The 15,587-nt window shown below is 41.9% G+C and overlaps 2 protein-coding genes across 9 annotated transcripts in view; one reads left to right on the top strand and one right to left on the bottom strand.

The window, feature by feature from the left end:
• The window catches only part of ppp2r3a (protein phosphatase 2, regulatory subunit B'', alpha), a 53,887-nt gene extending 53,686 nt beyond the window's left edge, over window positions 1-201 (bottom strand). For both annotated transcript variants that reach the window (XM_020616620.1, XM_020616618.1), the window contains exon 1: window positions 118-201. The gene's annotated coding sequence lies outside the window, so the exon portion shown is untranslated. The remainder of the gene's footprint in view (window positions 1-117) is intronic.
• On the top strand, window positions 188-15,424 carry nceh1a (neutral cholesterol ester hydrolase 1a). Of its 7 annotated transcripts, XM_020616624.1 has the most exons (7): window positions 8,711-8,747; window positions 9,113-9,186; window positions 9,277-9,341; window positions 10,679-10,934; window positions 11,294-11,363; window positions 11,635-11,806; window positions 11,877-15,424. In XM_020616624.1, the coding sequence occupies exons 1-7, from the start codon at window positions 8,743-8,745 to the stop codon at window positions 12,480-12,482; spliced, it is 1,248 nt and encodes a 415-aa protein (XP_020472280.1). In that variant the 5' UTR covers window positions 8,711-8,742; the 3' UTR covers window positions 12,483-15,424. The 7 variants fall into 7 exon arrangements, with proteins under 7 accessions (XP_020472283.1, XP_020472285.1, XP_020472282.1 ...); XM_020616626.1 differs by having other exon boundaries at window positions 8,693-8,740; window positions 9,113-9,341; window positions 11,877-15,423; XM_020616623.1 differs by having other exon boundaries at window positions 9,113-9,341; window positions 11,877-15,423.
• The last annotated feature ends 163 nt before the right edge of the window (window positions 15,425-15,587 follow it).

Below are 15,587 nucleotides of genomic sequence, written 5' to 3' on the forward strand. Positions count from 1 at the left end.
AAAAGCCAGCAGCCGAAATCCCTACGACGCACGAGACGGGCGGTGAGGACGGTAAACACACGGTAAAGTTTCTAAACAGAGACAAGGGAAAAGACTCCTTTTGGCACCATCCCCTACCTTTTCTCTCCACCTTCTCTCCTCCTTCAGCCGCTTCCAAACTCTGTCACGACGTGGCTCGCCGCAGACTGCGAAGACAAACAGCCGCCTCTCGGTAACCGGGGAACGACGGAGAGAGCGCGGACGCTCGCTCCAACATGCAGCGACCCTGTTGTGTGCGTAAGTGTGTATGTGCGTGACAGCTCATGGAGAGAATGAGCGGAGAGAGGAGAACCGGGGAACTTAGGGGGAGTTCCCGTTAACAGAGCGGCGGGGCGGGGGCTCGAGCAGAGTGACAGCTCGACTGGTTTGTGTTTCCAATTGGCTGCATCATGTTGAAGCGAGTTTACTCCGTTTGTCTCATTTTATACTTTTTGCCCAGACTACATGCGAATATTAATGTTGCAACTATCGTTTATATCAAACAACAGATCTGATAAATGTCCAAATAGGTGAAAAATATCCATTTAAATTTCTCAAAGCCCAGGGTGACATCTTCAAGTTGCTTGGTTCAGTTAACTGTCCAAAACCTAAACGTGCTTTAATAGAAAATGAGGACATCAGCATATACTGGATTCACATTTGAGATACTGGAACCAGTGATTTTTTTTTGGCACTTTTGCTTCAAAATAACTTAAATGACAAATCCATTATTAAAATTATTGCTTGATAACTTTCTTAATTTAATGACATCATTTCAGCCCTAGATATTAGGGCTTGGCATCTTTTGAACTGTCAGTGCAGTGTATAAGTTTCTGTACTGATGCTAAAATAATTATTTGATATCTCAGGCTTACAAATATTAATGATTTCCTCATAAAACCCCAAATCTTTTTAACAAAATAATGCAGCTTATTGAATGCATTAGGTAATAGTAGCTCAGACAGTAGCCCTACACCAGCGATTCTTTATAACAAGTAATATCAAAATCTTTTGGCTACTTGGTAGATTTGTTTACTTTTACTGTAGTATTTCCACTTATTTAATCTCAATACCACATATTAATACCAAACGTGTAAAGAAATAGACCCTGGGCAAGTGATATGTTAGAAATGTCCTTCATGATGTTCAGCCAGATGTAGCAGCTGCTCTACTTTATTTATTTTTATAAACATATGATCATCACTCATGTAGCTATAAACTGTCTAGTATTCCAGAATAATGACAGATGAGTAAGATAAACAACTGGCTCTCACAGATGTTTAGGGGCAGCTCAGGAATATGTTGTCACACCGGTTAAATGTCTTTTAATCAACAACAAAATAGTTTCTCATGGCAAAGCCTGAACTCTACTGGGTAGCTTTAAGGCGTCTGCGACATGAATAATTCGCTTTGTGGACTGAAAGATATAATGATCTTGTAACGCCGCAGTTTCAGTGTGAGAGATTTATGCCCTGAGGCTCTTTGAATAATCTATCAATGATACAGAATAAAGATAAAACACTGTGCTCACATCAGGCAGCAGGTATAACTAATTTGGTGAATGCAAGATGTCTGTGCTCAAATCCTGTGTTTCTATGGAGACCAGGAGTCAACTACAGCACTGACTGCAGCTCCTAATACAGTTTATAAATTGATCAGACAGATGGCTGACAGTAAAACAACGATATTGCCCAAAGGCCTCTTTTTTTGTTATTCCTCCATGTGTTGCTTTAATTGAAAGAGACGGAAATCTGCTCTGTAGAGCTGTGACCCCCTCCCCTGTTACTATTGCATGATCTCTACTACTTCCACATGGTCAGAGGGGTTGATGTGACTCTGTGTCCTGCATCAGTGTTAGTGGTGAGGCTGTCGATGCCGCTGGATCATTGACTTGAAACTGTGATTTTAGCAGACAACGAAGGAGGGGGTTAAAAAATAAATAAAATAAAATTGCTAAAATGCAGTATGGTGTGTGGTTGCATCGCTGGCAGTGTGATGTTACCACACTGATGAGTGAGAGTAAGATCTGCTGATGGATGATGTGTGATGGGTTGATTTAAAGCTCTCCAGCTCTCTCTCTACACACACACACACACCTAAGACCCCTTTCAAATCCTCCTAGAATATGTCTCCTTTAACAGCATCAACTATCCCAAGGCCTGCATCACATGACAAGAAGGGCCTGTTTGTGTGTGTGTGCATGCTGGAAACCTCGACCTATCCACAGGGTAAAAATAAACACTAGCAATAAATTAGAGGAGGAGCCAGTCCAGCGTTACAGGAAGAGGACCACAAAAAGTTGCATAAACATTTTAGACCACTTACATAAAGTCTCTGATGGCAGCTAAGTGCAGAATACCATTTTACCTGGTCTAATTTTGTTTGCCAAATCTGGGAAACTGCCCAGATACATTACCACCTATTGCCTCTCATGACGAAGGGAAATCTTAAAGCTTTATTTCACCCCAACTGCCAAAACAAACAAACAAATATATTTTATCAGTTACCTCTAACTGTAATGCTTTCTGCAATATTTGTGCATAGTGGTTGAGCTTAGGGAGGTGTAGCGGTTATGGGAAACAAAATATGATTAGGTTTAGGCAGGAAGAATGCTCTTTTAAGCTGGGGATTTTTTCCAGGGTTTTGGGGAGTTTTTCTTTATTCGGTTTGAGGGTCTAAAGAGAGCTATGCTGCAGAGCTGTATGCACCGGGGAGGGCTGGAGGAAGAACAAGAAAGAGCAATGAGGGTGCTGACACATCCTGACAAAATGGAACAGAGAGTGTCACTCAGCACCTCACACCAGCTCACATACACCGAACACGCACACACACATATACAAGGACATATGTTAAGAGCAAGGAACCCAGATTTGAGCTTCTGCTGAAAGCAACAGACGCCAGAAATACAGCATCACACATAAAGCCAAGAACAACAAGGTCACACAATCCCACATAAATGAACACACACCACAGCACAGCTATCCAGGCCTAAATCTGGCAGAGGAGAGCTTATTACTAAACCCAAGTTAATAAAACTCTTGACTACACATGTGTTTTTACAAGGTGAGTCAGATTGCCTGTGTGTGTGCGCTCACTATGAGTAGGCCTGTTGAACTCTGCATCTTTGTGAGTTTAAGTTTTGCCTCCTCGGGGAGTTGTTTATAGACAGGGAAGAGTTTTATTAGTGTGCTACATGATACCAGCTGGCCACACTGGCTCCCTTCTGCACACCAGGACACCCTCTTCCTGTCTTCTAGCCAGGCTCTTCAGTTTGTGTATAGATGTAGTGCAACTTCCCAACATCTCAAGGTCCTCAGCTGCTGCTCCTGTGTCCAGATGTTCTCTTTAAAGCAGTCAAGCTACAACTTTACTAAAGGAAATCTCACATGCCGGAACCACAGACTAATGTGCTGATAAAATGGCAGTCACTCACATATTTATAACATGCATGTGTATGCTGAAGGTAACTCCCACCATATGTCAGTATATCTGCTCAGTTATTGCTTTATCTTTTCTGGTTGTTGCCTACTGCATCTCACACGCTCTCATCACCACAACAGCTGCTTCTTGTCAATGTCGCTCTGCAGCAGCTGAGAACAAGGAAAGGAGCGCAAAACCGTGTTTAACAGCCTCGGTTGTGGCCGAAGGAGGTGTGGGGCAGGGGTGAGTGTGGCGGACTGGTTAAGAGAACATCAGGATCCCATTTAGACCAGAGAGAAGATCATGAGAGTGAGAGTGGGTGTTGGCTGATTATCCCATGGGAGGAAGTGTGTGTGCATACTCGCCTGTGTGTTTTTTAATCATGTTCATGTTATTCTCTGCTGCCTTATGTGTGTTTCTGCATGTTTTGATTCAGTTGTTAGTATTTGCCACTGTTTTTCACAGACGTTTTGTGTGTTTGTGTGGTAAAACAGCTGCATCTCGCCTCAGCAGAACAGTACAGCACTGTCCTCATGCACCTCCAGGTTAAAGGTCAGGGCTGAGGCATGCAGCTGTCCACATCAGTCCCTATCTGACACCTGACCTTTGACCTCTCACTGCCCAGGCCAGCTGCCAGCCTGACACTTTTTCCAAACTGGGGGGGGTGCACAAACTGAAGGAACTGATGTGCTTTCTGCTTTTGGCTACAGTGAATGGACTATGCCATTCATCTTCTGAAGTCTAGGAGACCAATGGAAAACTTGAGTCTGACAGCAACTAGATGAGCTGGCTCTGAGCTGGTGGTGGAAAGATTTGGTTGGGAGTGGAAGGGAGGGGTTTAATGAAAAATGAGGGGGGGGATCTGTGAAACTGGTGATGAAGAGCATTGAAACCTTCTCCTACTTCTACAATGAATTAATTAATGGCTTTCTGGCAAAGGGCAGATCCCTGTTGGACAAAATACATCAGACTGTGTCCTTTCTGATTTGTATCTCCTCCTCACCTTTACAGTAAAGCAAAGATTTAAATTCATTCTTAAAGGTAACTTTAGTCAGAGGCTGTATTTGCTTCTGGCTGTTTGGTGTGGGCTTTTAATAATTAAAGGAGATTCCGAAAATCTCTCAACCATATTGCTGTTAGCTGTCCTGTGCACTCTGACTCAGAATTGAAGACTTTGAAATAAGAGCTTTACTTTTCTGTTCACTTTCAGTAAATTATATGCAAAGCATGTGACATCCCAAGAGCAATGCCACTGAAATGTAATGCAGAGTTTCTGTAACAGATGAAAACAATGCATTCGTTTCTTTTTGGATCAATTTTTCTTACTGGCAATGTCTGCAGGTGTCTTTTTATCTTGCGGTGCTCACTCCCAGTGAAGGAAACAAAAACCACATTGCACTTGTTAATGGCACAATGTGTGAATTCAGCTTGAGATGTCGGATTGAATCCTTTTCAGTTCTGTGCCACACGCCCCCTCCCTTCCTTACAGGGGAACAAAGCCTCATGTGATGTTGCAAGAACAACTGCAATGATTTGGGGCCACTTCCTTTAAATTGTGTCACATAATATACAGATGTAACAGAACAAGTCATTGTTATTGCAACAACCAGACAACTAACACTTACTAAGCCACCAGCCACAATATAATAATGTAAAAAAATCTTCACTATGGTTCACACGTTCATTTTGAAACAGGTGATTACTATTGGCTCAGCAGCAGGGTAAATAGCTTTGAATCAGTTAAGAACGTTGTGTACACCTTGAACAAACAACAGCCCACTTATGTTACTGTTTTTAAAGGTGTGACCATAATAACAACAGGACATCATTTGTCATTTCAGAAATAGAATCTGCATTGCAGCTGAAGCATGTAACTGGCCTGTTGTCCATGACATTTCTGAATACCACAATACATTACTGTCACTGTTTGCACGAAGGTATGTCTAGTGTGTGCCAACATAAACACTGTACTGTATCCATATGCCATATTGTAATTTCATTTATCACTCCTACAACGCCACAACAGAAGTCTCTAGCGTTTTTAATGCTTTTACTAGGCATGATTCATCTCAGTGGGGGGTGCAGCAGCTGTGTCCCTGGTGGAGAGTAAATAATGGGCAAAGTTAGCTAAAGAAAGCACCATATGTAGCTTATCTTTACAAAAAATAACCAGTTTGATTCTTAATAATGTGTGGTTTATTTCATAGAACTTCATTTACTTTTTACATGTCTTTCAAATGTGCCACCCCTCTCTGAGTCTATACCCCAGCCCGGCCAACAGATCCAGAATTTTCTAGATCCGCCTTTGTCTAATCAGTCTTCCTTTATTAAAAACTTACTTCCTGTAGACGTGAGACATGGCTGTTAGTTTCTTTCTTTACAACAACAGATGTGGTCAACTTAAGTTGATGTTAGTTAGGTTTTAGGTGTAACGTCACCTATAAGTGGCTAAACATCTAACACTGGTGACAGGTTAGCTACTGTATATTCATGGCTTCACCTGCAGAATCATGACAATACAAAGGATCCCTGCAGCACATTGCATAAACAGGATTCCCTGAAATGGAAAACCTGAATTTCTGCCATATGCATTTGGTCATGTTAAATGACCATACGTGTAATTCCAGTAAGTGACACAGGAGAGGGGCCTGGGCCTGGGCCTCTCTCTGCCCTCCATACCACAGACTGGAGGGAGACACCAGACCAACACACAGGAGGCAAGGAGGGTGGGGGCAGGAAGAGAGAATTTTAATGCACACACGCAAGCACATATATCACATTAACATGCTGACACTTTCATTCAGAGGGATTTTTGGAAAGTGAGCAAGTATGGCACTTGTATGTGTGTGTGTGTGTGTGTGTGTGTGTGTGTGTGTGTGTGTGTGTGTGTGAAACACTCACCCCCTGTAGGATTTCAAGATGACTGCAAAACGTTTGTAACTCTGTGTGTCATGAGTAACTGTAACTGCAGCCGGACTGAACTGCAGTGATCAAGTTATCATGTCAGAAAAAAGTATTGAAATATTAACAGGCAATTCTGCAGCACAGTCCTTCTCATTTATATGCTTAATATTCAGCAAAGAGTCACAGTTTTACCACATTATGCATCCAAACCCCCTGCATATTATTTCTTCCTCTATCTATACCAGACTACACTGTAAGGTAGGCTTATACAGTATAAAGAAACCACCATAATGCACCTGGGGGCCCTGAACATGATTATGGGATCAAAATATAAATGGAAAGTGGCAGTAAAAGGGCCAACTTGGCCTAGTGGACAAATGAGAATGCATCAGAGGTATAGTTTGACATTTTTAGTTTGCTTATTTGCCAAGCTAACAACATATAACTTATTTGTGATTATTACAGGTTCTGATGGATTTTTTTTAACATTCAGACAGAGCCAGACTGACTGTTTCCCCCTATTTTTGGTCTTTATGCTAAGGTAAGCTAAACTAAACTAGGCTAAGATAAACTAAGATCAGCTAAGCTAAGCTAACCAGCTCTTGCCTATGGCTTTACATTGAATGGACAGATGTGAGAGGTATCAGTATTCTCAGCAAGAAAGTTAATAAGCATAATTCCTAAAATACATTTCAATAAATCTTGACATCCATCTGGAAGTTATGTATGACATCACTGTACAGGGTGATCACTCCTGTCAGATCTAGTATTACTGATCAATTTTTGGATTAAAGATGCCACTATGATCTTCTTCAACCATGCCTTCTCCTGGGAGCTCTACTCTAGTTTTCCAAGAGGCTAATTTGACATGGTCTGCTTGCAGTGTTTTGGAAAACTGGCCCAGTGCAGGGGTCAGAGCCACATCAGCTCTGACGTTTGTTTATATTCTCACACACAGCCACCAGGGACAGACAGATGCCATTTAAAAGTCATACCATATGAAGAAACAGAGCGATAAATAGTACTGGGAGATAGCGAGAAGATGACATTGAGAGACTTTGACCTGTTGGCTATGGCGCTACTGACTGTACCATGCTGCTGTTTGCCTTTCTCTGATGGCGACAAGGATTCAGACCAGTCTTGAAAACCAGTCACATGGCACCACTGTGGCTGTAGTCATCTAAGGTTAATACCACATAGGCTGCAATGTCCTCAGTTAGTGAAATTTGTTACACGACTCCCCTTCTCTCTCTGAACTAACATTTCCTTTTTGCTCATCTTTTGTATTCTATCAAAACAAAAAACACTCATGTTAAAGAGAAGAAAATCAATACCACACCATACTGCTAAAATCATAAACTGTATATAAAGTTACACACAGTCTATTGCTGAAATAGATTTAATTTTAAGACATGTACACGGCAGATTTTCAAGTTTGGTTTTGTTGTTTCAGTGGTGTGAAAATAAAAGCAATGGCCCAGTGTAAATATTGAACACTATTGCTGGCCTCAAAAGAAAATAACAATCTAAAAACAGATGGAAAGTCCAAAAACAGTCTGATTGAACAGTATTGTGGAGGGATCAATAGCCCGTGAATAATGAGTCTGAGCCTATTCCAGTGACTTGCACTGCTAATGCATTCCAGTAAGACTCCAGTTCAGTATTAATGTATTCACATGAAAATGCATCAGTGAAAAAAAAAGAACCCTTGATCTTTGACCAGCTTTATAGTAATTTCACCCCACATCATTCACCCTCCTGTTCAGAGCTTTTAAAAAAATTGCAACTGATACTGTTTGATACCAGGGTTTCTTGTTTGTTTTTACTCTGTTGTATTTGTTGGTCTTTACAGCATTGTCAGGGATGCTGAAAAAATGTAAAACTGAATGTCTAAAGTAGAAAAGGTGTTTTACTTTCACATGCAGCACAGATTGTTTTCCTGCCTTTGCTCAATGTCCACACCAGACTGCACTTTCTAAAAGTGGCAAAAATACAAAATGGCTCTGAAATGTTTCGGCCCTAATCTGTAAACAAACTAACACTGCATCAGAGATAAATATGTACCTCTATCAGTGTCACTGTTACGCCGTTATAGTTTGATTAAATTAGCATTTTCAAAACTTAACTAAAATGTTCAGTTATTATAATCTCCCAGTCAACGTTGTTATTTTAGCCATGGCATTTTAACTGCACACTGTCTAACAACACTTTTATAAAAACAGATTTAATGAATGGAGTCCTGACTGTCTGCCGTCCGCAGCTCTATTGTGCCTCTCTGCGGTCACGTGTGGGTAATACAACTTAGTACCCACTGACGTCTCAATTTCCCAGAATTCCATGTTGTTCCTCCGCTTTCAAAATAAAAGTGTGGCTTATGTTCAATTTCTGAAGAAGAAAAGTATGAGGTTTTAACTTTTTTTTTCGATAGAGTAACCTTAGCGTGAGTTTTACGGGTGGATAAATGATTTTATATTTTATTATACATTTGTATAATAACACAGTTCCGGCTCAAACTTATCTACTGCCTTCGTTACAACATACGTTCTTTAAACGAGTCAAATCTGAATCAAGCTAGTTCAGATAGTAGGCTACTGAAAGCACCGGTAGCAGATTTCTATCGATTAATTAGGCTAAACATTCCATTTAGAGGTTCATAGGAAAAGCTGTCAAATGGTTAAAGGTTTTATTTTGAACACTCGTAACAGAAGTGCTTAATTCTGTGTTGACGTTCAGGCGTTTCCTAACTCTGGACCCTGTTTGGCTTTGCCAGTCCCAGACAGACCCGCAGAAACAGATCAGAGCGAGTCGATCTGGTTCCTACTGGAGACAGTGAAGACAGTGCAGGTGCCAGATATAAGATGAGGCTGTTTCCAGTTATAGTTACAATATTACTAACGGTGGCCGTGGCTTATTACGTGTACGTCCCCCTGCCAGATGCCATCCAGGAGCCGTGGAAGTTGATGTTGCTGGACGCTGGATTCCGATCAGCGATGCACCTTGTAAGAGAGATGCTCGCAGATGTGTGCAGCTGCAGTTATTAATATCTGAGCAAAGGCTTTACATTCTCTGTGCAGCTACTTCTTCACTAATAGCTGTGTAATAGTGGTGGCGATGAAATACACGACACACTTTGCCTGGTCGGACTTGGACTTTGACTCTACCTACTAATCCTGAAATGGCCAAATTTAATATAGGCTACTAGTGGGTTTGTTGAGGCGGCCCTGGAAAATACTACTTGCATAATCAGCGTTTTACAACGTGTACCTATTTGAAGTAGTGCATCTTGTGAGCAGACTGTATGACTCCTATACAAGATGACAGCAGGTGTTTTTAGGGCTCATTCAAACTGGGGGACTGTGGGGACAGTGACCCGTTTACCTTTGTTCTGTATTTTGAAAGTGATTGTGTACGTGAGGTATTGATGATTTCAGTCACTTATTGCCACACTGGCTGTTGGCTACAGATGAATGTGCATCTGCAAAGGCGTGTTGACTCCAAAGCAAATACTATAAATACAAGGCATTTAATGCTTTATTGTATTAAAAAAAAGAGAGAACTATGATCATTTAACTTTGATACAAAGCAGATCATCCAAATTCAAGACTTTTTCTTCAATATGTAGCTTGTTCAGTCATTTTTAAGTCTTAAATCTGTTCTTTTATAACATTGAAAGTCTATAGCATACTGTAGACTGAGTACGAAGTGTTGAAGAAGAAAATACTCCACTGAAAACAGTGTTGATGAAAAAAAATATTAAAACTCACTAATGTAAAGGATGTTCTTGATAACAGAATACAATACACATAACAGTACAACTTTGTTATCCTATAGTTAAAAACTGTAGGTCACCAAAGTAAAAGCAGCAAAAGAATGTGTAACATATGGCACAGATGTGGCAGTAAAAACACAAACAGGTACTGAAGTATAAAACACAATTAACTGGCTAAATAAATACACATACCTAAAACGGCATTAAAAGGGTTCAAATGTAAAAATATGGTGGAGAAATATTTGTGTCTCAGCTTTTTAGTTGACAATGCTGATTGCACTTGGAATAAAAGACTGGATCCAAGCCACCGCTGTGCCATGCAGCTGTGTTATCTGGCCTCGGCTGAACCCGACTATTGAGACATCCTGAGAGGTTTATGGGGAAAACGGCAGACATATCAATAAGCTGCAGTGCAGAAGGACAGAGTTGACTGGGTGAGACAGCGGTGACTCAAGTTCCTGACAGGAGATGAATGCTTTTCGTCTTTACCCATACATGCTGTTGTCGCCGCCTGAATACAGCATGTCTTGAGTCTTGTTTACTCTCCCCCCTCTCCTCTGTCTTCAGGCCTCTTTGAAGGATTGGCTGGGCTTGGACAACTCCATGAAATCTTTTGGACAATCCACAAAGGGCTTCGTGGATGTGGTGAAGGGGTTATTCGGTTCTGAGTCTGGTGGAGGGGTTGTGCCGGGAGTGAAGGTCAGCGACATCACTTTCGCTGGCATCCCAGTACGTGTTTATGAGCCCCCGGCTGGAGGGGAGGGCCATCTGAGGAGGGGATTGGTGTACTTCCATGGAGGAGGCTGGGCCTTCGGCAGTAGCAGTGAGTACTAATCAGATGTTACTGCTGTCCTGAAGTAAAAATAAGAGCTCTTTCCTCAAATCTTTTTTTTATTTTTATCTTTTAAATGGGTTTCAAATGCAGCTATTGTAAATGTAACATTTAAATTTTGGCCTTCCAAAACCTGCAATGAAGAGTATCAAGTCATCTAATATTAATCTAATCTTAGTCTCTAATATTAAGGGGAATGATTTGTCCAGATTCAACAAGAGTTTGGGTAGTAACTTTGTTTGCATGTCTGTTTGTGCTTCACAGTAAATTTTCAAATACATGCATGATTCAGTAGAACATTGCTGTTTGTTACTTTGACACGATCCTCCATCTCTCTCTCACTTTCACAGAGATGGGTGCATATGATGCCCTCACCCGCATGTTGTCTGACGAGCTCGACGCTGTTGTGGTCTCTGTTGAGTAAGTGTCTCCCCTCCTGCAACACTGATCTACTGTTTCAATGTTTTCCTGCTCTTAAGGAAAGAGATCGACTGCTGATAGAGAGCTGCTCTAACTTTTTACCTCTTTACTCAGGCTTGAAGTCCTTCTCAGAGCCAGAGGAGTATGAAAATATTTTCACAGGTTAAATAGGACGTCCTATGACAACTGTAGAAAGACGACTTGTAGTCAGATGATCCAGTGTTTTCTAAAGCTCCAGTAAAATTACCACCTGCCACCACTGTCTGTTTAGGTATCGCCTGTATCCAGAGGTGCGCTTTCCAGTGCCGTACTTAGATTGCCTCGCTGCTGCCCAACACTTCTTGTCCCCAGAGGTTCTGGCCAAGTATGCGATTGACCCCGAGCGTGTGGCTGTGTCAGGAGACAGTTCAGGCGGAAACCTGGCTGCTGCAGTCGCTCAGGAGGTACATGTAGAAGCCCACTCCTACAGGAGAATGTAGGTGCCGTGCCTCACGTGTGTCTGTATTTTCTCAGATTGCCATAGATGACACAATGACTGTGAAGTTCAGTGCTCAGGCCTTGATCTACCCAGTGCTCCAAGGTGTGGACTTCAACACGCCCTCCTACGTGCAGAACCAACACATACCCATCCTCTACCGGCCCCTCATGGTTCGTTTTTGGCTCCAGTACTTGGGTGTGGATCTTTCCCTGCTGCCCCAGTTCCTGGTGAACAACCACAGCTCCTTACACCACTCAACCATCACCCCAGAGCTGAGGGCACGGATCGACTGGACCGTTCTCCTGCCCCCAAAATTCAAGAAGAACTACAAGCCTGTGATTGCTGAAAAAGGTTTGCAGGGGCTTGTGAAGGAGGTGCCCGGGCTGCTGGATGTGCGGGCGGCACCGCTGCTGGCAGGACCAGAGGTTTTGGCCAAATGCCCACGGGCCTACATCATAACATGCGAATATGATGTTTTGAGGGATGACGGGCTGATGTACGCACGCCGCCTGCAGGATGCAGGAGTCACAGTTACCAACGACCACTACGAAGACGGCTTTCATGGTTACCTATCCAGGGAATTTGATGCAGGCAAACGGGCAGTCAGACGATACATCAGCTGGCTGCAGGACAACTTGTAAGAGTGTGTATGTGTGTGTACGTGAGTGGTAGGCACATGCATACAGTATGTGTGTGTGTGTTCCACTGGTACAAATTCACTAGCACTTTCTTTGTCAATCTTAGTCCTACTCAAGGGCTTGTACATCTGCTTTTTGTGTAAAAATATAGGATCTAAGCTCAGGGGCCTCATGTACCTGTACATGTGAATTTGAAATGATATTAGCAGTTCACAATCTGCTGACAGTGAAGAGGGACATGGCTAACACTGACCAGCTAAGAGAAATAGTTAATACCTGCATAAAAACACAACATCACAGCCACATAACCTTTTCCTGAAAATGGAGGGATTGAACACCACAGTGGTTCTGATGACTCAGCTGCTAAACAGATAACACACGCTGCATATATACTCTACTACAGAATGCACCAGCTCATAACAGTTTTCATGCTCAGACATGCTTTTGGTTCTTACCCAGGGGCTTCAGGAGGGAGAGAGAATATCTAAAGCAGCACCAGAAAGTATCACTTACAATGGCGCCCTCTAGTGGCCCCCCATTCATACAAAAATGACTATAATCCTCTGACTTTACTGATCGCTGGTGGGAAAACCACAAGCTACCCAGCAGTAATTCAAATTAAAAGCATGTTACAACTAGCTCCTCCTTTACCAGCTGCAACATTAAATGTAATAAGCAATAATGCACCAGTAATTGTAATCAAATCCAGTGAAATACATTAATGTGAAATGTGCCGTTCTGCACGGTGCATACTTTTAGCATTTTGTTTTGATGCTAATACTTATGTAATTCTACTTCAGTAACATTTTACTTGTAAGAGTATTTTACCTTACTGTTACTTTTACTTGGGGATCTGAGTACTTCTTCCACTGCAGAACATCTTCTTAGCTGTATCTCAGCCAGCTGCAACAGGAAAAAATGCTGCCTACACATTGTGTTGGTGACAGTAATCCAAGAATAACAACAACTGCATAACCAAATGTGACCCTTGGCCTACCCTTAGCCTACTTAAAAGATTCTACTTTTGGATTTGATTTCATGTTCTTTTGGCTAAAGGACCTAGTTATATAACATTCAAAATAATAGATGACAAAAATGAAGGATTACTAGGTAGATATTAACCTGTGTGTTTTGGCTCAGTTTCTGTGCTCCCACATTCACATGCAGTTGTTTCCTATTAGGGAAACACCCTTCCACTGACAGATTAACTAAGTCATTGGCAAATGTCTGCATGCATTATGCTGCACTAGCATTTTTCAGCGTCTTTGTTTTATGAGACAATGAGCAGGTGTCATGCTCTGATGGGAATTTAGGGATATTCCATGATTTTACTGAGAGGAACATTGAGAGGATAGGCCTCAGGGGGGAGAGAAAAGAGGAGTACAGGGCAGAGGAGGGTGGAAGGACTGTGAGCCATTCCCTAAATCCATTACCTGTCTTCTGGGTTTTATTCAGGTTCTTTGCTTAGAAGGAAACAGCTTTAACTTCCAGAGAAGCAGCCGCTCTCCTTATGCTTTCCTGTTTCCAATTACTCTTGTAACTGATTTCAGATTCAGGGTTTGGAAAAGACTTTGATACGAGTCACTGTGTGCAACAGTTTCACAGAACCACAGAGACATAAGCTGTTGATGAGTTGGTGTTAACCAAAGTTTGGTTTCAGGGTTTTCAAGTTATAATCCATAAAATGCACATGAAAATAAACCCTGCAACAATTACTATTCAACATTATTCTGTCTTGTGTGTTTGCCTCACTACTGTTCACTCTCCCCACAGTTAAACATGGGAACAGAATACACAATAAAACTGAACTTTGGTTTTAGGGCAGATAAAACAAATAAGACACAATGTGTGACTAGATTAGCTTTAGCGGTGTTGGTCTACAGAGTCTGTCAAACCTTTAGACTTTCCAGTTTTTATTCTGAGCTAACCATCTGCTAGTTATATCTTCATACTGAACCAGCACACATGAGAGCGGTCTCTATCTTCCAGATTAACTCTTGGCAGGACAGCAAATTAGAATATGCCCCAAAAATGTCAAACTACTGACGTTTTGAAACACCAGAGGATTAAAGTCAGTCAGGGCCTGCTGCATGCGAACAAAGTTAAACGTCGCTGACTGGATTGGCCTATGAGGTGAAAAAAATTTTTTTCATATAAAGAGTGGAAAATGAAAATGTATTTTTAAATGGTAGTGGTTTTGGGTAGGTGGATTTGATGCTGCCACGGCATTTCCCCACACATTGCCTCCCTCTCTCTGTGTGTGTCTGCCATGGGACTGAAGACAGGCATGTCTCTCAGGGTGTCATCTTTCCTGCCTGAGGCCAGACTGTCTTCAGATATCACTCACCTCCTATGCTCATCCTCTCTGACAAGCCTGGGAAGTGACTCATTTAACACAACACAGGAAACCACTTATCACTTTCTCTTCCGCATTTTGAAATATCAATCAGTAAAGGAACCAAAGAATACTTCTTTTCTTCAGCTGCCGTTCTCACTGAAACATTTTCAGAGGAGTCTGGTGCTACCAACTGTCAACCTGCTACGGTATATATGGCACGACTAGGTGCACATTATCGCTGCGTGCATGGTGGTATGAATGTCCTTTAAATGCTTTAATACAGGCTTCGATTACTGGGAGAAAGCTTCCACATCCAAGAGCTATAAACTCCTTTACTTCCTTACATGGACAATGGAGCAGGGGTTAAATGTGAAGGAATGAAAGTACAGGAACCATCAGGAATCACTCAAGATTAAGTTCTGAAAGTTCAATGACTCCCCTGTGACAGAGACTATTTAGGGCTGCACCGAAGGCCTAACAATGGAGGGTCATTTGGCACTAATCGGATAGCATTCTCTCACATCACTTCACAATAGCAGGAAAGAGAAGAAAAAAGGCTGTTTTCATCTTGCTCTCAGATGCTGATAACTGTTATGTGCCCTGTACTGAAACTTTCATACAGTGATGTACTTTAGTCAAGCTTCTACGTCTGGTTCTGACTGTCATATACAAGTCATCACACAGTCAATAAACCACATATAATAAAGTCCCTGGGCCTCTGTGCTCTCCACAGTTAGCCTGTCCTGTGCTACCTTGTGCTCCAGAATTGG

This window comes from Monopterus albus, unplaced genomic scaffold (assembly GCF_001952655.1).
Source record: "Monopterus albus unplaced genomic scaffold, M_albus_1.0 scaffold176.1, whole genome shotgun sequence".
In the NCBI taxonomy this organism is placed as follows: Eukaryota; Metazoa; Chordata; class Actinopteri; order Synbranchiformes; family Synbranchidae; genus Monopterus; species Monopterus albus.